Here is a 20,399-nt window from a genome sequence, read left to right as displayed (position 1 = left end):
TTCATATGGGTAGTCTTTCAGACTGACATACCTTCAGTCTACAATCTATCCTAACATGTTAAGACAGCTGGAGAACATCTATTTGAAGAGCACAATACACCCCCTTTTTTTTTTTTTAAATATTCCACTCAGTCTTTTGATAGCTGTTTCACCACCTTGAACTTCAGTGACATCACTTGATTTTGTCATTCACTGAATCTAGGCATGTCATTCAACAGGACATTGATCCTGAGAGTATATGTGCATGTCTCTTCACAGCTCTTTGACCTCCTTAAATCATGACAACATTTAACAGGATGGACAGACCGGCATGACAGGCAGCTATTTCCCACATCTATTTTTCAGAGCGTTGATCTTCTATATATTCTAGGATTTCCATAATATGTCCTAGCACAAGTTCCTGTCTTAGATCAACACAACTCAGAGAAAGTGATTCGAGTTCACAGACACCAATAAATTTTTGATTTATGACTCTGTTAAAATCCCAACTGCTTAGCAAGCAAGGCAGATAGTTTTTTTTTTTTAAATGTTCACATGGTCATTCTTGATCAGTTTTGCCTCAACTAGTTCACAGACAAAACGGTGCCTAATATCAATGTGTTTGATTCTAGAAAGTTGAACAAAATTCTTAGAGATGTTAATTGCACTCAATTTATCATAATGAATCAACAGAGTACCAAAATCCATACCAGAGTCCGAAGATATGTGTCGCATCCACAAGAGTTGTGTGCAACAGCTGTCTAAGGCAATGTACTCAGCCTCAACAGTTGACAGGGAGACACAGTTTTACTTCTTGCTAAGCCAAGATATCTGGTTGTTGCCCATGAAGAAACATCCTCCACTTGTATTCCACCCCAATCTGGACCGTTGTACCCACTTTTTAGCACATGTGCTTGAGATACTGAAATCCTATCAGCTGATCGTTCAACTTGCAATTCCATAAAGTATTTTAGCTTACCCACTATACTCATCACAAACTCCTGTGACATGCTTCTCACAAACTGTTGTACCAAAGGTTGACTCGTGAACCCAAGGACTATGTCATTGACATAGATCTGAACAAACATTAGTGTATTGTCACTGTCAAGAACAACCAATGTTTTGTCTATACTCCTGTGAGTGCATCTTTGTCCCAGAAGGAACACAGTCAACCTCTCATACCATGCTCTCGGTACCTGCTTGAGACTATACAGAGCTTTCTTGAGCCGATACACATGCTCAGGATGTTGTGAGTTCTCAAGGCCTTTTGGTTGCTCAACAAGGACCACTTCTTTATTTCTCACAATGCATCCTCTAGCACTTCTCTTGTTCTTGACAGTCCTCTGCATTTCCACTGCATTATCATTAACAGGGCGTTGAGTGAGCTTCCACACATTACTCCGCTCACATTGTCCCAACTCATCTTAAATTTCAGCAACCCATAATTGTTCATGAAGCGTCTCCTTGTAATTCTTCGACTTAATGGTTGAAACAAAGTAGGCAGATTGAACAAGATCAGAGTCCTGATGGACAGTGTCAGAAATAGCAGCCTTTTGATTCTTTCCAGTCAGATGAGGAAAAACAACCTTCTTTCCTCTGGTAACTCGACCCCCCCCCCCTGAATTGCACCGATAACACCATTATAGGAGTGATTCCAATGAAACTGAGAAGACGAAGAAAGAACATCCGATGAAGACATGGGGATGACCAAAACACCATGTCTTGCAGATTCTTGCTCTTGCTTCTCATCATTTGTTACCAGGGCCTCGTCATCCAGAAACCAGTAGAAACATCCAAACATATGAGCGTAGCTCAATGTAGGGTACTTCCCTTTCCACAACTCATAGGAAGTCTTTTTGGTTCCTGATTGAACATACACTCGGTTGATGACGTAGCAGGCTGTATGGACAGCTTCACCCCAAGACCAATAAGAAACCTTATTCTCATGTAACATAGCTCGTGCCATCTCCTGCAGTGTCATGTCCTTCCGCTCTACAGCTTTATCCTGCTCTGGTGTTCTTGGGGCAGAGTATTGACGTATAAGCCCTATGTTGCAGGAACCACACATGAAGTGTGGGTCATCCTTCAGCTCAGGAATTCCAAACGTAGCTTCTTGATTAGCAAGCCTCAACGTTGTGCACATATTCAATCAATCAAGATTTTGATACCACCAATTAGTGTCCAACGCAGTGGTTGTGTTAACATACTGCATTGCTGAATCCCACATGTAACAGTTGTTACTAGATCTCCTTCCTTTGAACCGAACGGATCCTTGCTGATCAACTACCTCACACCCCTTCTTGGTAAAAATAACATCCAGACCTTCATCACACAGCTGACCGATGCTTATCAGGTTTACCTTCAAACCATCCACAAAGACAACATCCTTTAGGTGTGATTGAGTAACACCATCAGTTGTACCCTTACCTCGGATTATTCCTTCACCTCCATTACCAAAGGTAACTCTCCCTTCATCAACAGCCTCTATATGTGATAGAGTGCTAAGAGCTCATATCATATGCCTGGAGCATCACCCTTGCTATCTTCTTTTCTTCCGTGAGGTATGACAGCGGCCTGCACAATCTCTACTAACTGATTAAACTTAACCTCTTCTAAGTTTAGAGAGGCGACTTCAGCAGACCTGTGCGGTTGAAGCTTATCTGACAGACTCCCAAGAAACCTTTTTACCATTGACTCATTGCTGTATTGTTTTCCCAAAACTACAGCCTTTTGAGCGATTTCAGTCAATATACTGTTGTAGCTAGCAACAGATTCTTTTTCAGTCATGTGAAGTCTCTCAAATTCAGATTCAACCTTATCCAAACTAATGCTACTAGCACTGCTTGTGCCTTTAAACAAGATTACCAGAAAGTTCCATGCTTCCTTGGCAGCCACACACCTATGTACTAGGATGAAAATCTCCATTGGCAGAGCATTGAAGATGACTAACAATGCTTAGGATTGAAGCATGTTGTGATTTGATGTCATTTCCTATTTATATGAACCTAATATTGACTTGTAATTATCAGTTTGTGCATTGCTTTAAACTCATGGATACCATATACATATTTGGATCATCTTTCTCCTTTTTACCACTCTTGTTGATGCAAGTAGCTGATTGAATCATTAAAATCAGTTTCCAATACCCTTAACCAACCCTTCTTTCAAGCCATGTTTATTCTTGAGTGTGTAATGCCTATTTTGGGATTGAGCTTGGTAGAAAGTATTAGGTTTGAACTGACAAGAATAATGCCTTGTGTAGTTCTAGTTTGCATTTTCCAAACTAGATAGGACTAGGTGTTTTCATTGTTGGGTTTGGGATTTGGTTGTTTGAAAAAGAAAGAAAAGAAAAGAGGAAAAGAGAAAGAAAATGTTAGAGTCTTTAGGAGGGGAATGTGTTTAAGTAAAATCAAAGTCTAGTGAAAGAATGAGAAGTATGATATTGTTTAAAAAAAAAAAAAAAAAAAAAGAAGAGTATAGCAAAATGCTTTTATGTCTTAAGAATAAGAAGAAAAGAGAACCATAGCAAATAAGTAAGAATCTCCCATTCCACTAGAAAGATCAAATAAGAAACCTCTCCTAAGGCTTGAAAACAAAAGAGAAAAGGGTATTTGAGAAGAGAAGAAGATAAAGGGTAGAACTAGGATCATGTGGGCTTAGAATGATAGGATCAAACACTTGGGTTACCTTTGGGTAGACAAGGTTTTGTTCTTGTATGTGTCTAAGTGATCTTACCTTTAGCATTCTTCTAAAGCTCAATCCATTTTTATGAGAGAACCTTGATATTGATAAGCCCCACTCTAAAAAGAGACCATCGTTGTCTCTAAACCTTTATCTCCAAGCCAAATGAGTTTAAGCATTGCATAGAATTGATTCATGTTCTTGATTAATGAATGTTAAAGGAGATGGTTGATTTGAATGCATGTGGACATCTAAGGCTCAAATCAGTAAAGGTTGTGATATGCTTGTCTAAAATCTTTAAGTACAGCTAATTCAACTTGCATCATAGTACTAGAAATTATTGTCTAGAGATTAGCTCAAGTTGTTTGAGATTTGTTGACCAAGTTAGATGACCTCAATCATTAGTCCAGCCCATGAATCCCTCCTCAAGACCTTCCTTGTTTATTGATTTCCTAGCTTAAATCCTGCTGTTTGATCGTTGTTTGATTCGCTTTTGTATTGCTCTGTTTTTCTTGCATTGCTCTGTTTTACGTATTTGTCCAGCTCGACCCTGCACTCGATCTACACTCGATCGAGTGCTTGCTCGAGTTCATCCCCAGAACTTTCGTTTAATGCCTTTTGTAGTTGTCCTGTCTTATCTCTTGTCTCATTCTAGTTGCATTTCTGTTGCATTCACTTAGTGTCCTATTCATTACTTGCCTTACATTAGTTCATTACTTGCATTTCCATAGTTTCTATTTCTGTTCTAGCTTCATAACTGTCATAATCATTCTGATTCATTTACATTTAGCATCTAGTTCTAGTAGCTTTTACATTCTGCATTTTACATCTCATCATAGGATTGTTAGTGACAAACATCCTTCATATTTGGCTTGACTTAGACATATATGCATATCCTGATTGCTTGCAAACACTCAGATTGGATTGACACCTCTTGTACTACTACAACATAAGGGGAATTGAAACACCTTGCTTTCACCATTGTTCATCACCATATCATTCATTCACATTCCATTTCACACACCAAGAAAGATACAAGTTTCAATTTGGCGTTGTTGCCCATTTGAGTGTTTATTTGTGACAATTAGGGTCTATATTAGTCTAAGATTAAGTTACTTTATCCCGTTGTTCGCTACTGATCTCGATTCTTCTACTGCTTGTTTGTGATTGAGTTTTAGGTACCAACTCGACCTTCAACTCGACCTTCAACTCGACCGCCACTCAACCGCCACTCGACCGAGTGAGTGCTCGAGTTCGTGATCGAGTCAGAAGCCGGATACAAATAGACCTCACCTCCCAGTCGACTCGACCATCCACTCGAGCCTGCGCTCGACCGAGTGCCTGTCCGAGTCAGTACTCGAGTCTGTTGATGCAAACAAGATCCAAGGGTCATCACAATCTTCAGAGACTCCTTGATCACATCAACCGACCACCAAGGGACCTGAGACAGCAGAGAACAAGAATCAATCAGGAACAAGAACAACAAGTGCTAATGGAGCATCACGATCAACAAGCTCCAAGGGCAAGGACATTGGTGCTGAGGATGCACCTGATACACACAACCAAAGAGCTGGTATTGTGCCTCCTGCAGTTGCCAATTATAATTATGAAATCAAGAGTGGATTGATCTCCATGATACAAGCCAACAAATTTCATGGGTTACCAATGGAGGATCCTCTAGATCACCTTGATGAGTTTGACAGGATATGTGGACTCACAAAAATCAATGGAGTGAGTGAAGATGGCTCCAAGTTAAGGCTATTCCCATTTTCCCTTGGAGACAAAGCTCATCTCTGGGAGAAGACTCTTCCTACTAGAGCAATAACCACATGGGATGCATGCAAGAAAGCTTTTCTGGCCAAGTTCTTCTCCAATGCAAGGACTGCTAGGTTGAGGAATGAAATCTCAGGTTTTGCACAGAGAAATAATGAAAGTTTTTGTGAGGCATGGGAGAGATTTAAAGGATTCCAAACTCAGTGTCCCCACCATGGATTTAGCAATGAGTCTTTGCTCAGCACTTTTTACAGAGGAGTTCTACCCAAGATTAGAATGCTACTTGATACAGCCTCCAATGGAAACTTTCTCAACAAGAATGTGGCAGAAGGCTGGGAGTTGGTAGAGAATCTTGCTCAATCAGATGGTAATTATAATGAAGATTATGATAGAACCATAAGGATCACCTCTACTGATCAAGAGGACAAATACAAGCAGGATTTAACGATGGTCAATGAGAAGCTTGACAAGATTCTCCTAAGCCAATCAAAAACCATTCACTTCATTGGTGAAAAAGAAGCTCCAGTCCAAGAAGGAGATAAGGAGTTTGCTGAGTTGTGTTATATGCAGAACCAAGGAGGAGGATACAAAGGCTACAACCAAGGTAGAGGATTCAAGCAGAACAACCTCTCTTATAGGAGCACCAATGTAGCCAACCCTCAAGACCAATTCTATCCACCTCCTCAGCCTCAACAACAGAACAACTATGCACCCAAGCAGCAGCAACAAGTGTTCCAGCCCCAATTGTGTCCCCCACCAGGGTTTCAGACTAACCAAGGCCAGTAACAAGACCTAAGAGCAATGATACAACAGCTGTTGATTGGGCAAACCAATGGAAAGATTGAGGAAGCCAAACAGTTTGCTGAGTTGAACCAAAGGCTCACATCCCAGTACAATGATCTGAACATGAAGTTTGAAGGACTCAACTCTAGAGTGAAGTTAGAGCAACCTTTCCTCTACTTCAGCTCCTAAGCCCAACAACTCCCTGGAAAAGCAGTTCAAAACCCAAGGGAGTTTACTGCCAAAGCCATTCATATATTTGAAGAAGAAGTCACTGAGGACAGTGAAGTTCAAGTTGGGGAGGATTGGTCATTTCTTGAAGCTCAGAGTGAAGTTTGTGCAAAGCAGACTGAATCCGGTATTGCACTCGACCAGGTGCTCAAGCAAGCACTCGACAGAGTGAGTGTTCGAGTGGTCGATCGAGCTGAAGAGTCAGAAGCTGTCAAGCCTGCTAAGTACATCCCTCCTGCTTACAAGCCTCCACTACCATTCCCAGGGCGTTTCAAGGCACAAAAGCTTAAGGAACTAAGGGAGATCATTGAGAAAAAAAGAAATGATGGCTTTGCAACAAGAGGAAGTGCAAGCTTTGAAGGAAGAAGTTGTGATTGAGAAAAAGGAAGTGATGGCCATAAAAGAGGTTATCATTGCTTACCAAGAAGAAGAGAGAGGACCTGCCTTGGAACAATATAATCCATATCCTCTCTATAAGGAATTTTTGCTTGATTTGTCAAAGAAGAAGGCTCAAGCTCAAGATGAGAAGGATCTTGAAGACCTTGGAGGAGTTATCATCCCAATTAAGCTTAAGGATCAATGTCCATTCTATCTGCCTTGCACACTTAGCTATCTTCACTACAACCAGTGCTTATGTGACTTGGGAGCATCTATCAGTGTGATGCCCTATTCTATAGCACAAAAGCTTGGGCACACTGATTTCAAGTCCACCAACCTTCATATATGCCTAGCTGATGGTTCAAACAGAGATGTGGTTGGCAAGTTGGAGAATATTTCAGTCAAGATAGGAAGAGCAAGGGTTCATACAGATTTTGTGGTATTGGAGATGGGCAAGGAACCTGAAGATCCTATCATTCTTGGGAGGCCATTCTTAGCCACAGTTGGAGCTGTTATTGATGTTAAGGAAGGTCTTGTGACCTTGAACATTGATGAGGGTATAGCTATGAAGTTTAACATCTATAACCCAACCAACCTTCCTACCATTGATGATCAACCTTTTACTATCAAGGAAAAAGGTGGTCATGAAGGTTTAAGTGAAGTGGCAACTCCAAAGGACAATCTCTCTCTTCAAGAAGATTATGTGGAAAAGCTTAAGAGGTCAGTTCAAGAGTTGACTGGTATGGTTAAGGATCTCCCAGTCAAGCTAAACAAGAGGTCTTTGAGGAAAGCAAGACCAAAGCTCAAAATCAAGAAGAAATATGGTTTGTGTGTTAAGGGTGAGGTGATCAAGGATCAGACTCACAGTGATCAAGAAGTGCCAGAGAGGATTTCATCACCTCCTTGGTATCTAAACAAAGCCTAAGAAGGCAACCAAAGTCAAGCTTAGTGACTCTAAACAAGCTCACTAGGGAGGAAGTCCCTAAGGTATCCTTTGTAAATAAGCTTTATTTTCCTTGTAGTTTTGATGTGTTTTCTTTTATGTTTGTGTTGGACAGGCCTTTCAATGAAAGTGTAGATGGGTATGGAGAGATTTGGACTTGGAGAAGTAGACTCGCAAGCTCACTCGACCAGCCCACGAGAGGTACTCGACCGAGTTGGCAAAGAACTAAGGCCCACTCGATTCCCATTTCTCTAGAATGATCGAGTGGAGGGAAGAAAAAGAAGAAAATTTTGAATTTTCAAACTTTGGTCAAGGAGCTCGACCACGTGCTGGTCGAGTGTGGGGTCGAGTGGCAGCAAAAAGCAGGTCAAAGATTCCCATTTCAAATTTTGAATGGTATGGACGCTCCACTCTTGTCTCCTTGTCCCCTTAGCTTCTTTAAATAGAGCTTGATTCGATCATGTATCTCTCACACTCTCTCATTTGCTCAAAACAATTAAATTCAAGTTTAAAATCTCTCTCAAAGTTCATCTTTTTGCTCAAGCTTAACTCTTTTAGTTTTTGGGTCACTAACCTATTAACTTTAAGTTTTGAGTCTATTCCTCTCAGTTCTATTCAAAAATGTTTTCAAGGATTACTAGGAAGTCTCAACAAGCGGTTGAAAGCTACATGGATCGTCGTGATGCTAGTCTTGAATCAAGAGGAGAAACTGGAAGAACCACTCGACGACCCACTCGTGCAAGCACTCGACCGAGTGGTCGTCCGAGTGGTAGGTCGAGTCAGATACCGAGTTCAAGGAACCAGTCAGCTGAGGAAGATCCTGAGAGGACTGAAAGTGAAGAAGAAAGAGAGCCAACTCTTATGGAATTCATGAGGAGAAACAAGACCAAAGGGAAGAGGCCAGCAGTTGAGATTGAACAAGAGGAGGTTGAGAGTGAGAGTGAAGAAGAAGATGAAGAAGAAGAGGGAGAGGATGATGGAGAAGCAGAATCTTATGGTTTGACAAAGAGGCAACTTTATGAAGCCTTCATGAGAATGGAGTTCCTGGGGACTAGATATCCACACAAGGAAACCATGGAGAAGCTAGCCATTGATGGAGATGTGGAGTATCTTTTTGAAAAGAGCAACTTAACCAAGTTCATGGGGCTTTGCATGGAGGGTTACAAGGAAGAAAGTTGTGAGTTTTTAGCCACAGTCAAGCTGCACACATATGCAAGGAAGGATGATGAGTTGGGAGCTGGTCATATTGCCTTTACTATCAAGGGGAAGAAGTATGAGCTTCCAATGAAGAAGATAACCAATATCTTTGGCTTTGAAGTTGGGAGTAATAGGAGCTTAATGATACCAAGAGAAGAGCTCTTTGCTGTTTGGGAAACCATTGGAGACAACATCACTTACTCATCCTCCAAGACCAAGAGTTCAAAGATAAGAAGCTCAGTCCTAAGGTACTTCCACAAGGCCTTAGCAAACACCTTCTTTGCTAGGAAGGAAACTGGAAATCTCAATGAGGGTGAGCTCAAGATGATTGATATGGCTCTCAATGGAATCATCCTTAAGGCAAGAGATGGAACCATCATTCTTGGGACCACTGTGGAGACTGACCTTGCAATGGTGCTCATTGACCACATGATATATTTGAGAAGTTGGGTAGGCAAGCTACAAAACAAAGGGTCAAGAGGAGCCTTAGCCATTGGAGGCATCATCACTCCAATACTACAAGCTGCCAAGGTCCCACTTAGAGGAGAGAAGGTTTTGCCAAGATGGATTGACTCAAGCTACCTCACCTCTACTCTCATATTGGCCAAGGAAATGCATCAAGGAAATCACATTTTCAACTTTGAGCTTCCAACAGTTGGGAAAAAACAGTTGATCTTACCTAACCAAGAGCTCACCACCATTCAAGAAGGAGCAAACATTGACTTTTGGCCAGCTGATGAGTTCTTGTTTGATGGGATAGTTCAAGTTAGAGTTGATGAAGCCGGAGATGTGCAAATGGCTGATGGGGAGGAGCAGTTTTACTTTGAGGATTATGAGCCCAACCAAAGAGATAGTAGAGGAGTGAGGGAGACTAGCAAGAGGTTGACACTCCTACAAAGGTGGAACAAGTGGCATGGGAAGAAGTTTGATAAGCTAAAGAAGAAGGTGGGCAATATGGCTAAGTCCATCAAGAGCCTAAAGAAGGAGATTGCTGAGTTGAAAAGTAGAAATTCTTCACCAACACCATCTAGCCCTTTGAGGAGGAGTAGCTCAACTAGAGCACTTTCAAGAGTTGAAAACCCTGTGGAACCAGCTAGAGCCTCCATGTACGAGCCAATTCAGAGGAAGAGAAGTTCAAGTAGCCGAGAACAACAATTTTCAAGGCACTCGACCGGGTCACTCGAGCACCCACTCGACCGAGCACACCAAATGCACTCGGCCGAGTTCCAGCCCAGAACACCTTATGGCTTCCCAGCTCCAGCTGCTTATCCAAACTATCCAGGTTACCCTCCCTTCCCATCCCAGTACTTCATGGATCCAACACTCTTGCACCAGTTCTACCAGCAGCAAGGTCAGAGTTTTGGCACTCGCAGCCCAGCTCGACCCCCCCCCCCCCACTCGACCATGCACTCGACCGAGTGCTAGTCGATTCCCATCGTCGAGTTGCCTCCATCTCCCCCTCAAAGTCACCAACCAGACCACAACTACACATTTGACAGCATGAATGAGGATGTGGACAGCATCTTCTCCAATCCTTGAGGTACCACTATCACCTTCACTTGTAAATATCATAGCATTTGATGTTGTGTTTTGTTTTCTGTTTTGAATCCTCTTAAAAATTTCTTTCACACAAAGGACTGTGTGATTTAAGTTTGGGGGAGGGTTTGAGATAGCATTTGATGGTGTGTTTTGTTTTCTTATTTCAAATTTTTAGCATCATCATGTTAGTATTTGCATAGCATCTAAGGCATAGAAAACCCCTAAAATTTTGAAATTTTTTGCAAAAATCTTTATAAAAAAAAAGAGTGTTCATGTAGTTTGCATTGCATAATAGCATCTTGTTTAGCATGTTTCATGTAGGACTGTTAATTATTTGCATTAGGGATCTATGATGAGTTTTGCCTTGTTAGCTTGTTTAATTCACTAAACTAGGATCAATGCCCAAGTTAATAGTACTTTGATGCTAGTTGAGTAGTTAGAAGCATAAGATTGAACCAAGCCTTAAATTCCTGCATTGCATTTGGTCTAAATTGAAGCATGTTGTGATTTGATGTCATTTCCTATTTATATGAACCTAATATTGACTTATAATTATCAGTTTGTGCATTGCTTTAAACTCATGGATACCATATACATATTTGGATCATCTTTCTCCTTTTTACCACTCTTGTTGATCCAAGTAGCTGATTGAATCATTAAAATCAGTTTCCAATACCCTTAACCAGCCCTTCTTTCAAGCCATGTTTATTCTTGAGTGTGTAAGGCCTATTTTGGGATTGAGCTTGGTAGAAAGTGTTAGGTTTGAACTGACAAGAATAATGCCTTGTGTAGTTCTAGTTTGCATTTTCCAAACTAGATAGGACTAGGTGTTTTCATTGTTGGGTTTGGGATTTGGTTGTTTGAAAAAGAAAGAAAAGAAAAGAGGAAAAGAGAAAGAAAATGTTAGAGTCTTTTGGAGGGGAATGTGTTTAAGTAAAATCAAAGTCTAGTGAAAGAATGGGAAGTATGATATTGTTTAAAAAAAAAAAAAAAAAAAAAGAAGAGTATAACAAAATGCTTTTATGTCTTAAGAATAAGAAGAAAAGAGAACCATAACAAATAAGTAAGAATCTCCCATTCCACTAGAAAGATCAAATAAGAAACTTCTCCTAAGGCTTGAAAATAAAAGAGAAAAGGGTATTTGAGAAGAGAAGAAGATAAAGGGTAGAACTAGGATCATGTGGGCTTAGAATGATAGGATCAAACACTTGGGTTACCTTTGGGTAGACAAGGTTTTGTTCTTGTATGTGTCTAAGTGATCTTACCTTTAGCATTCTTCTAAAGCTCAATCCATTTTTATGAGAGAACTTTGATATTGATAAGCCCCACTCTAAAAAGAAAACATCATTGTCTCTAAACCTTTATCTCCAAGCCAAATGAGTTTAAGCATTGCATAGAATTGATTCATGTTCTTCATTAATGAATATTAAAGGAGATGGTTGATTTGAATGCATGTGGACATCTAAGACTCAAATCAGTAAAGGTTGTGATATGCTTGTCTAAAATCTTTAAGTACAGCTCATTCAACTTGGACATTAATTCTAGCTGGTTTATTTGCAAGCTTTAGGAGCTGAGATCCCACTTTCAACCCTCACCTATCTTCTTATGTCTTGTTTATTTCCTTGAGGGCAAACAAAGACTAAGTTTGGGGTGTTGATGTTCACATATTTTACCCTGTTTTCCCTTAATATATTCACATCTTTTGCATCCTTTGCTATCCTTTTTGACCATTATTGCATAGTGTTTGCATTAGAGTGTAGTTGCATTGCATTTGCATCTTTTCTTGCATAAACAGGTGATTTTGGAGCCTAAGGAGCATGGAAGCAATGCTGAGGAGAAGTGAAGCAATCATGAGGAGAAAGCAAAGGAGTTAAGGCTGGAGAACCAAGGTCCGGAGTCCCACTCGACTGCCCACTCGACCAGACACTTGACCGTGTGCTGAGAGTGACTCGACCGAGTGGAAGGAGCACAAGAAAACCCAACTCGACCGGTCACTCGACCGAGCACCGGGTCGAGTTGGCCGAGCCGCCTGGCTATTTTGTCTTTTAGCATTTTTAGGGCTTCCTCTACTTTTTCTATTTAAAGGCCTTGTACCCTGCAGCCACCAAGAGTCCAGCTTTTTAGAGAGTCAAAAACCTAGTTTTACCCTTTTGGGGAATTATTCCTTTTGCACTTTTATATTTTAGATCTTGTACCTCTTTGAAGGAGAAAAACAAAGAATTCTTGGATTTTGTTGGTTCCATAACTTTCAAGATATTAAGAATTCGTGTTTGATTCCTTCTTCAATATTGTAGATCGTTGCTTTATCTATCTAATCATGCAAGTTTCATCATTTTCTGGGTTTATGACTTTGATGTTCATCATGTGTTCTTGTGAGTAGTTGTTTAGGATCTTGAGGATGGGTTAGGTTGGGTTGTGTTTGAGGTTTGTTTGATTTGGTCAAGCTTGATTGTTGTAGATCTCTTCTAGGCTATATGTTCTTAATGCTGGTCCTATAACCGAGAGGGTAGGATCTGATCTCAAGCATCTTAGCATCACACCAATGTCTGAGGAGCATAGATTATGCTAGATCTAGAGACTATCATTAGGCTTGCTAAGAGATTAGAAGTCTTGTTTGATTTTTGACATATTGCTTAATGCTTGCTTGTATAGGTTCTTTACTTTGTGAGAACAAGTCTAGAAATATATGAGTTTGATTGTTTTTTGCCATGAGAGTGGATTAAACATGTTCTTAGAAATTATTGTCTAGAGATTAGCTCAAGTTGTTTAAGATTTGTTGACCAAGTTAGATGACCTCAATCATTAGTCCAGCCCATGAATCCCTCCTCAAGACCTTCCTTGTTTATTGATTTCCTAGCTTAAATCCTGCTGTTTGATCATTGTTTGATTCGCTTTTGTATTGCTATGTTTTTCTTGCATTGCTCTGTTTTACGTATTTGTCCAGCTCGACCCTGCACTCGATCGAGTGCTTGCTCGAGTTCATCCCCAGAACTTTCGTTTAATGCCTTGTAATTGTCCTTTCTTATCTCTTGTCTCATTCTAGTTGCATTTCTGTTGCATTCACTTAGTGTCCTATTCATTACTTGCCTTGCATTAGTTCATTACTTGCATTACCATAGTTTCTATTTCTGTTCTAGCTTCATAACTGTCATAATCATTCTGATTCATTTACATTTAGCATCTAGTTCTAGTAGCTTTTACATTCTGTATTTTACATCTCATCATAGGATTGTTAGTGACAAACATCCTTCATATTTGGCTTGACTTAGACATATATGCACATCCTGATTGCTTGCAAACACTCAGATTGGATAGACACTTCTTGTACTACTACAACATAAGGGGAATTGAAACACCTTGCTTTCACCATTGTTCATCACCATATCATTCATTCACATTCCATTTCACACACCAAGAAAGATACAAGTTTCACTCCATCTCAGCATTCTCTGCCACGTCAGCTCCTCAGACGTCTGGGACTCTCCACAGCATCATGTCACCGACAGAGCTCTGATCCACTCCATAACATCGTGTCACCGACAGACCTCTGATGCACTTACAGACATGTCTTTTCCCAGTCGAATATCGTGTGAAACACCGCTCCTAGTTAAAAAATATATATATATATATATATATATATATATATATATATAAGAATATGCGCAACTTCTGTAAATCGATCAACTAAAATAGGAATATAAATAGTTAAATAATCTACTGTATATTAATTTGAGGCTTTAGAGAGAAAAGGAGCTCGAATGGATTCGCGACCAAAAAATACTGGAGAGATGGTTTGGCTATTTTTGGCCCTTTTAACTATACGTCTCCCTGCAATTTTACAGATATCAGTTTTTGAGTCATAAATAGATTTAGTATTCTAATTCCGAGAGACGTTTATGTTTCCGTCAACAACAAAAAAAAAACGTTTCTTTTTGAAGTAAAAATAAAAAAATAAAAATAAAAATTTCTTTGGAACAAAAGGTTTTAGCAAAGGGGTAAAATTAATCCAAATTAGATGAGAGGAGAGAAAAAGAATTGTAACCTTTGAAATAGAGTACTCTTCACCTTCAGGCCATCGACGACGATCTAATTTGCAGAGCGATTTTACATAATAAGAGAAGGTACTTTACTGAACTTTGCTATTTTCAAAAACTTTTGGATAAAGATAAACTAGAAAGCGATTTTACAAATAGAGAGAAGTTTACTAAATTTTGGTAATCTGAAACATATTTTCTTTGGCTGTGACGAGAGATGAAAGCTTGAGTTTCCTTTACTATATAGAGAAGTTGAGAATTTGAATGTTGTTAATATTTTTTTAGCCGTTGCGCTACGTAATGATTTTTCTTAATTTAAATTAACTTATCATTATGACCGTTGCATTTTTTACAACGTTGGGATTTGTCTACTCTTGCATTTTTTTCAAAAGGTCTTTTGTATTATTATTATTATTATTATTTAATTCTATGGTGGATTAATCTCTTGATTGGACTTCTACTAGTAATCCGAAAACAAAAAGTCAAAAACGTTAAAAGGCTACTATAAATATATAATTGCGCTTTAACGCTAAATAAAGCCACACCACAGAAAAAAACTAAAGATGGAGATGCGGGGTATCGATCCCCGTACCTCTCGCATGCTAAGCGAGCGCTCTACCATCTGAGCTACATCCCCATCGATGTTACTTGCTCCAGTATGCGTTATATATCTTACGAATTTTATAGTGATAGAAAATTTACATACATTTGTTTCTCAACTTCTCAATTATCTTTAGAAGTTTCCATCTTATAAAAATCAGTATACATTTAGCAAATAAATCCTGAACTTGCCATCTATTTACAAAACTGCCATTGCCATTTAATATTAAATATTTAAAATTTAATGTATAAATTTTAACAACCAAGATTTACATTTTACAGAAATCTATATATTAACACAATTAATTGTCGAGTATAAGATCTCCTAGCCGATATCACGGATTCACGGCTTTTCCTTCTCTCCAACAAACCAAAATTTACAATATATCTCTTTCCATCTTTTCCTCTAATATCTAGAAAAATCAAATTAAAGAAACAATGATAAATGCCAAAGAGTATAATATTCCTTCAATCCTCCAAAATAAAACTGATTACAAAAGATTTTCTACCTAATTAGTTTCTAAAGCCGTGATTTTGGCATCAAAAGATTATAAGAATTATCGATCTAATGATTAACCTCTAAATACTATAAACCATCACGCCAATTACCATCATCACTAATACAAAACACACAAAAGCTTACTTAAAACCTTGAAGATCGCTTGGTTGCTACTTTTGCCTTCCTCAGATCATACAAATCAGCTTGGAGGGTTCATCCTCCATTCGTGGCATTTGTACACACAAGCCACTCGTGAAACTCTCGAAGATGATTATGGTTTTGTCAGATGAAGTGGTAAAGATCTACCTATTAAATACGACTACTAATACAGTTTTTCTTTATTCATTTCAGGGTACAAAAATTCATTCCTTAGTAAAGAAGGATTTGGTTTCCAAATATATCAATAGGCTCCCTGTTGGTGAATGGGTTTTCATTAAGACCTTTGGGTGAAGAAGGTAGTCATAAAGGTTGATGATTAGAACTTAAACATCTGGCTCTCTTTCTATACTTTATTTGATTCTTTAAGTTACTTATCTAATCAACATATAAGTCATGTTAACTAAACAAAACCATCTACGTAGCTCTAAGTGTGGCTGTGGTCGAGTCTAGAAATCCGATTTATGAACTACTAATAACACTTCTATTTTTTTCCCTCACCTTATTTTCCTTTTTCGGGTCATAACGCAGTCTGTAACGAAATGAGAATCAACTGGATAACCATGTTCACAAGCATCATGAGGTTAGAGGCATCACAAGTAAAGAAGAACAGAGGTTTGCGTGGAAAGAGCCATAACAACCATAAGAATCGACCCACACTTAGAGCTACTTGGAAGAAAAACAACCTTATAACCCTGTTACAGTTGATTCTCTTGAACATAAAATAATTTCAGTTACCCTTGATTGGCCTACAAGCCTAAATCAATCGATGATTTCATGTTGAAAGCAACCCTCAATCGCTTTAACATCTTTGTTCTTGCACTTGATTTCCTATTCGATGAATTGTTTACATCTGCATTTGCGAGTATGGTCTGATGAAATCTTCAATTTACAGCTAGAATTACCAAGCAAACACATTTACTACATATATTAACCTGAATATGTATAGAACTGAAAACAGTTGTTGTTGGCACAAGTAGTTTGTTACATTTATGAGCTTGCACCTGACGAAATCAAAAACAATTATCTTTATATAAAACTAACAGTAAAGCTTGATAATTAGAACTGAAACAGCTTCCTCTATTACTCACCATCTTTTCCTTTCCATTTGATGTACTATTACTGATACTTATATTATCTCTTGCATAGAAATAAAAGTAACCTGCAAAGTTAAGCAATAGTCATTAAAATTATGAATACACTTAACTTATTGATGACATATTAGTGTGAAGTTAAAATGTACTTAGCTTTCTAATTGCAGCTTGGGTTTTAGATGTGAATACATTATTTATGTTGACATGATTTGGAAGTCATTTATCTATCCCATAATCTAATATTTGCAGGACATCATATTCGGTGAATCATCATAGGGTCATCACCTCAGAATTGTAGAAATCATTCGCTCACTTTATCAGAAAAGCAATCCTCAATTAATTTCTTTCCATATTTGAGAATCTACATTCAAATTGCCAAACAATCTATTAACATATGTATGTAATTACATCTATATTGGATCGAATTAGTAGAAAAAAAAAGAAAGAGAAAGAAACAAAGTAATTTACCTTGGAACTATTCCAAATTTTGAATAGATTTAGAATTATCTATTAGGATGTGATGAAATCGGTACTCTCTTTGTCTAATCTACTCAAAACTGAAATCATAAAATGAATTTTAACCCGATTTACTTTCTCTGACTTAAATAATAGAGCTGCACTTTGTTGCTAAGGAAAGAAGAAGAAGATATGAGAACATTGTTTTCCCATATCTCACTTATTTAGTCGATCGAGACCATAATGAATAATAAAAGATCAACTTTCCCAATTGTAGAAGAAGAAGATACGACTCATATATCTCTCTATAACAAAAATTCTTATTTTATTTAATTATTATTATTTTATAGACATATGTATCATAGTATGGATGAAAGTTTAAAATATCGAAAATTAAAAAGATTATATCATATAATTTATATGCACAACAAAACTATATATTCCAAAGTATCTAATTATAAATAGATGAAACAAACTAAATTACAATGTCACAATATAGTATAAGTATATAATTTTAAAAAATCAAAATAATTTCAAATACTATTATCTATACATTGCAAACAAAATAGACACATAAAAAAAAATGTACATTTTATACTACATAAAATTTAATTAACAATATGATATCCTAACTTCACTATAACACAATACACCACAAACATACTACTTATGCAGTACATAATATGTTGAGTTAACATATTGTTCACTTAAAATTTATAAAACAGTAATTAAATTGTTTAAAAGTAAAAAATAGCCCTGCGGTGTACCGCGGGTGAACATCTAGTTATTATTAACAGTTGAAGGTGATTTGGATTTATGAGAAAGGTGATTTGGGGAAAAGAAGACCAACACAAAATCCCTTAAACATTATTATTAACAGTTGAAGAAAAAAAAACAGAACCAATAATGTTAAGCACTCTTCTACAACTAAATAACCAATTCAAGGCAGAGATGGTTTTATAGACTTCCTAATGTTCCTGAGAACACTCCACATAAATGTAGATACAAAGAAGAGAGCAATACCAGCTACAATGGCTTGTTTCAGACCAAGATTCACCAGCAAATTCACCAACAGTCCAGCCAACACTACCCCGCAGAAATTAGACGAAACAGCAGACCAAAACGGCATGTCCAGGATCGATGCTATGATAGCTCCTGTCCAAGCACCGGTTCCAGGGAACGGAACAGCTACAAATAGCATTAGCCCTAACCATTGGAACTCTTCCACTGGTCCAGCTTTCTCTTTAGCTCTTTTGAATAAAATGTCGAGTAATTTAGAAGCTGTTTGGCTCTTACCCGCCAAGAAAGACGCAAACTTTTTGAGGTAAAGTACTATGAATGGAACTGGAACCATATTGCTGCAAAAACACACAAAATCAGTGTCACTTCTTGTTGCTACATAATGGAATCAAAAGAAAATGGATTGAACGTTTGCTCTAACTTATCATCATAGAACTCAAATCTCACTCAACCTCATAGATTCACCTAAACAACATAAAGATGTTCCTCAAACAAGACACATTGCAATTTCCATACACATGTTCTCACCAATCTACCATATATTCAACAGGAATGAGAGCACTGTTAACAACTAAACAACAGAAACAAGACACATTGCCATTTCGGCACACAAGATATCACCAATCCACCACACTTATTAAACTTTGTGGAGTCAAACTTATTATAAAATCAACTAAACAATAGAAATGTGTATCCTCGAACACATTTCAGACAAAAGCCAGACTCAAATTTCACATTTTTATCACCATAATCACCAATGAGACACTTCCAAACTCTGTTCTGAGAATAAATCAACAACAATATCAAGATGTGCCTAAACTAATGCAGGGTGTGAGGCACTAACCCAAGAACAGAGAAGAAAGTGAGAACCGTAGGTTTCAGCTGCATCCAATAACCAACAGGAATAGCACCACGGAGCTCAATAACCGGAAGTGTAGCTAAAGCAAACACCACAGCTTCGTCTGGCCAACCAAACTGGCGAAGAGCTGCGGCGATTCTGAGACCAAAGCTCGATGATTTGATTGAATCAGTAGCAGCTTTGGCATCTCCAGACCTAGCAAACCAAAGCAAAGAGAACGAAGCCCACAACGCAACGCAAATCGCGAATTTAACAGGGTTCACACCAATTGATGGAAGCTGGATGATTTCGTCTCCTTCTTCGTCTTCCTTGGCTTTTCCGAGAAACCCATCTGGAGAAGAAGAGACTCTGGTGATATTGCGGCGTAATGGGTGGTAAAGACTGGAACTTTGACTCTCTAGGAAACGGTTGTTTTGATTCAATTTGGGAGAAGTCGAAGACGAAGATGATGAAAAATAAACCCTAGTAGTTAGGAAATGGGTTTTTGTTGATGAGGAAGAAGATAGAGTGAAAGGAGAGATTGAGAGTAATGTAGAAATCGCCATTGTTTTTGAATTCAGCTTTGATGCTTAATTCATCTCACCTCACCTCATCTTTGTTTGTTGACTGACTCGATTAATGGTTTATATTTACCAAAACAAGCGAAAATAAATGATTGTGCAACTGCAACCCATTGTTGTTAAGTGTAAACTGTAAACTGTATTAAAAATTTGGTTTAACAGAATCGAGAAATTGTGGTAAAGAATTGATTTAGGCGTAACAGTATTTAAGATGATTGGGGTTGAAATGCAATGCTGAGACATATGTTTGACAATTTGTACCAAGTGCATTTTACCTCCAACCTCAATAAGCTGCACAGACTCGATTTGATGCATTCAGTGCCTCTACTTCTTAGATTGAAGTTTCAGGTATTTAATTCTCTAATTGGGATATTGACTTTTGTCACAGAGCTGAAACAATTTTCAAACACCAGCTACAACAACTTCCTATGTGTGATCAATATGAAATGATGGAAATAACAGGATTTAGAGGCGGCTCCAATGTTTAGTGTTGTTGGCCTTTTCCAGTAGGTTTGCTTGTAAATGTCATGTCACATAGGAGGTTTATGTAAACATGTACTGATAAACTAGCTAGTCACTCACAATGCCATCGTATGAAAACAAGAGATTAGTGATAGCAT

General features: G+C 38.3%; 1 protein-coding gene, 1 long non-coding RNA gene and 2 other non-coding genes across 8 annotated transcripts; all 4 read right to left on the bottom strand.

The window, feature by feature from the left end:
• Nucleotides 1-5,547: 5,547 nt before the first annotated feature.
• LOC147942114 (small nucleolar RNA R71) lies at nt 5,548-5,654 on the bottom strand. Its single transcript, XR_015560533.1, has one exon. It is a non-coding gene; the product is annotated as a small nucleolar RNA R71 (small nucleolar RNA).
• A 7,993-nt stretch (nt 5,655-13,647) lies between these two features.
• LOC104790038 (uncharacterized) lies at nt 13,648-14,747 on the bottom strand. The gene is made up of 3 exons (XR_768609.2): nt 14,544-14,747; nt 14,220-14,329; nt 13,648-14,104 (listed from the first exon to the last, which is right to left on the bottom strand). It is a non-coding gene; the product is annotated as an uncharacterized LOC104790038 (long non-coding RNA).
• Nucleotides 14,748-15,099: 352 nt separating this feature from the next.
• Nucleotides 15,100-15,172, bottom strand: TRNAA-AGC (transfer RNA alanine (anticodon AGC)). The gene has a single exon. It is a non-coding gene; the product is annotated as a tRNA-Ala (tRNA).
• A 1,153-nt stretch (nt 15,173-16,325) lies between these two features.
• Nucleotides 16,326-19,971, bottom strand: LOC104790037 (uncharacterized). 5 transcript variants are annotated; one of them, XR_015558860.1, is made up of 7 exons: nt 19,205-19,971; nt 18,364-18,698; nt 17,353-17,441; nt 17,170-17,245; nt 16,882-16,952; nt 16,726-16,794; nt 16,326-16,643 (listed from the first exon to the last, which is right to left on the bottom strand). XR_015558860.1 is itself a non-coding variant. In XM_010515726.3 (5 exons), the coding sequence occupies exons 1-5, from the start codon at nt 19,762-19,764 to the stop codon at nt 16,638-16,640; spliced, it is 1,041 nt and encodes a 346-aa protein (XP_010514028.1). In that variant the 5' UTR covers nt 19,765-19,971; the 3' UTR covers nt 16,326-16,637. The 5 variants fall into 5 exon arrangements, 3 of the variants coding, with proteins under 3 accessions (XP_010514028.1, XP_019102138.1, XP_010514029.1); XM_010515726.3 differs by lacking the exons at nt 17,170-17,245; nt 17,353-17,441; XR_015558861.1 differs by lacking the exons at nt 16,326-16,643; nt 17,353-17,441 and having other exon boundaries at nt 16,692-16,794.
• Nucleotides 19,972-20,399: the final 428 nt, after the last annotated feature.

Source organism: Camelina sativa, chromosome 6 (genome assembly GCF_030686135.1).
Source record: "Camelina sativa cultivar CO46 ecotype springtype chromosome 6, ASM3068613v1".
NCBI classification, from domain to species: domain Eukaryota; kingdom Viridiplantae; phylum Streptophyta; class Magnoliopsida; order Brassicales; family Brassicaceae; genus Camelina; species Camelina sativa.
This window is presented reverse-complemented; position numbering and strand designations above follow the sequence as displayed.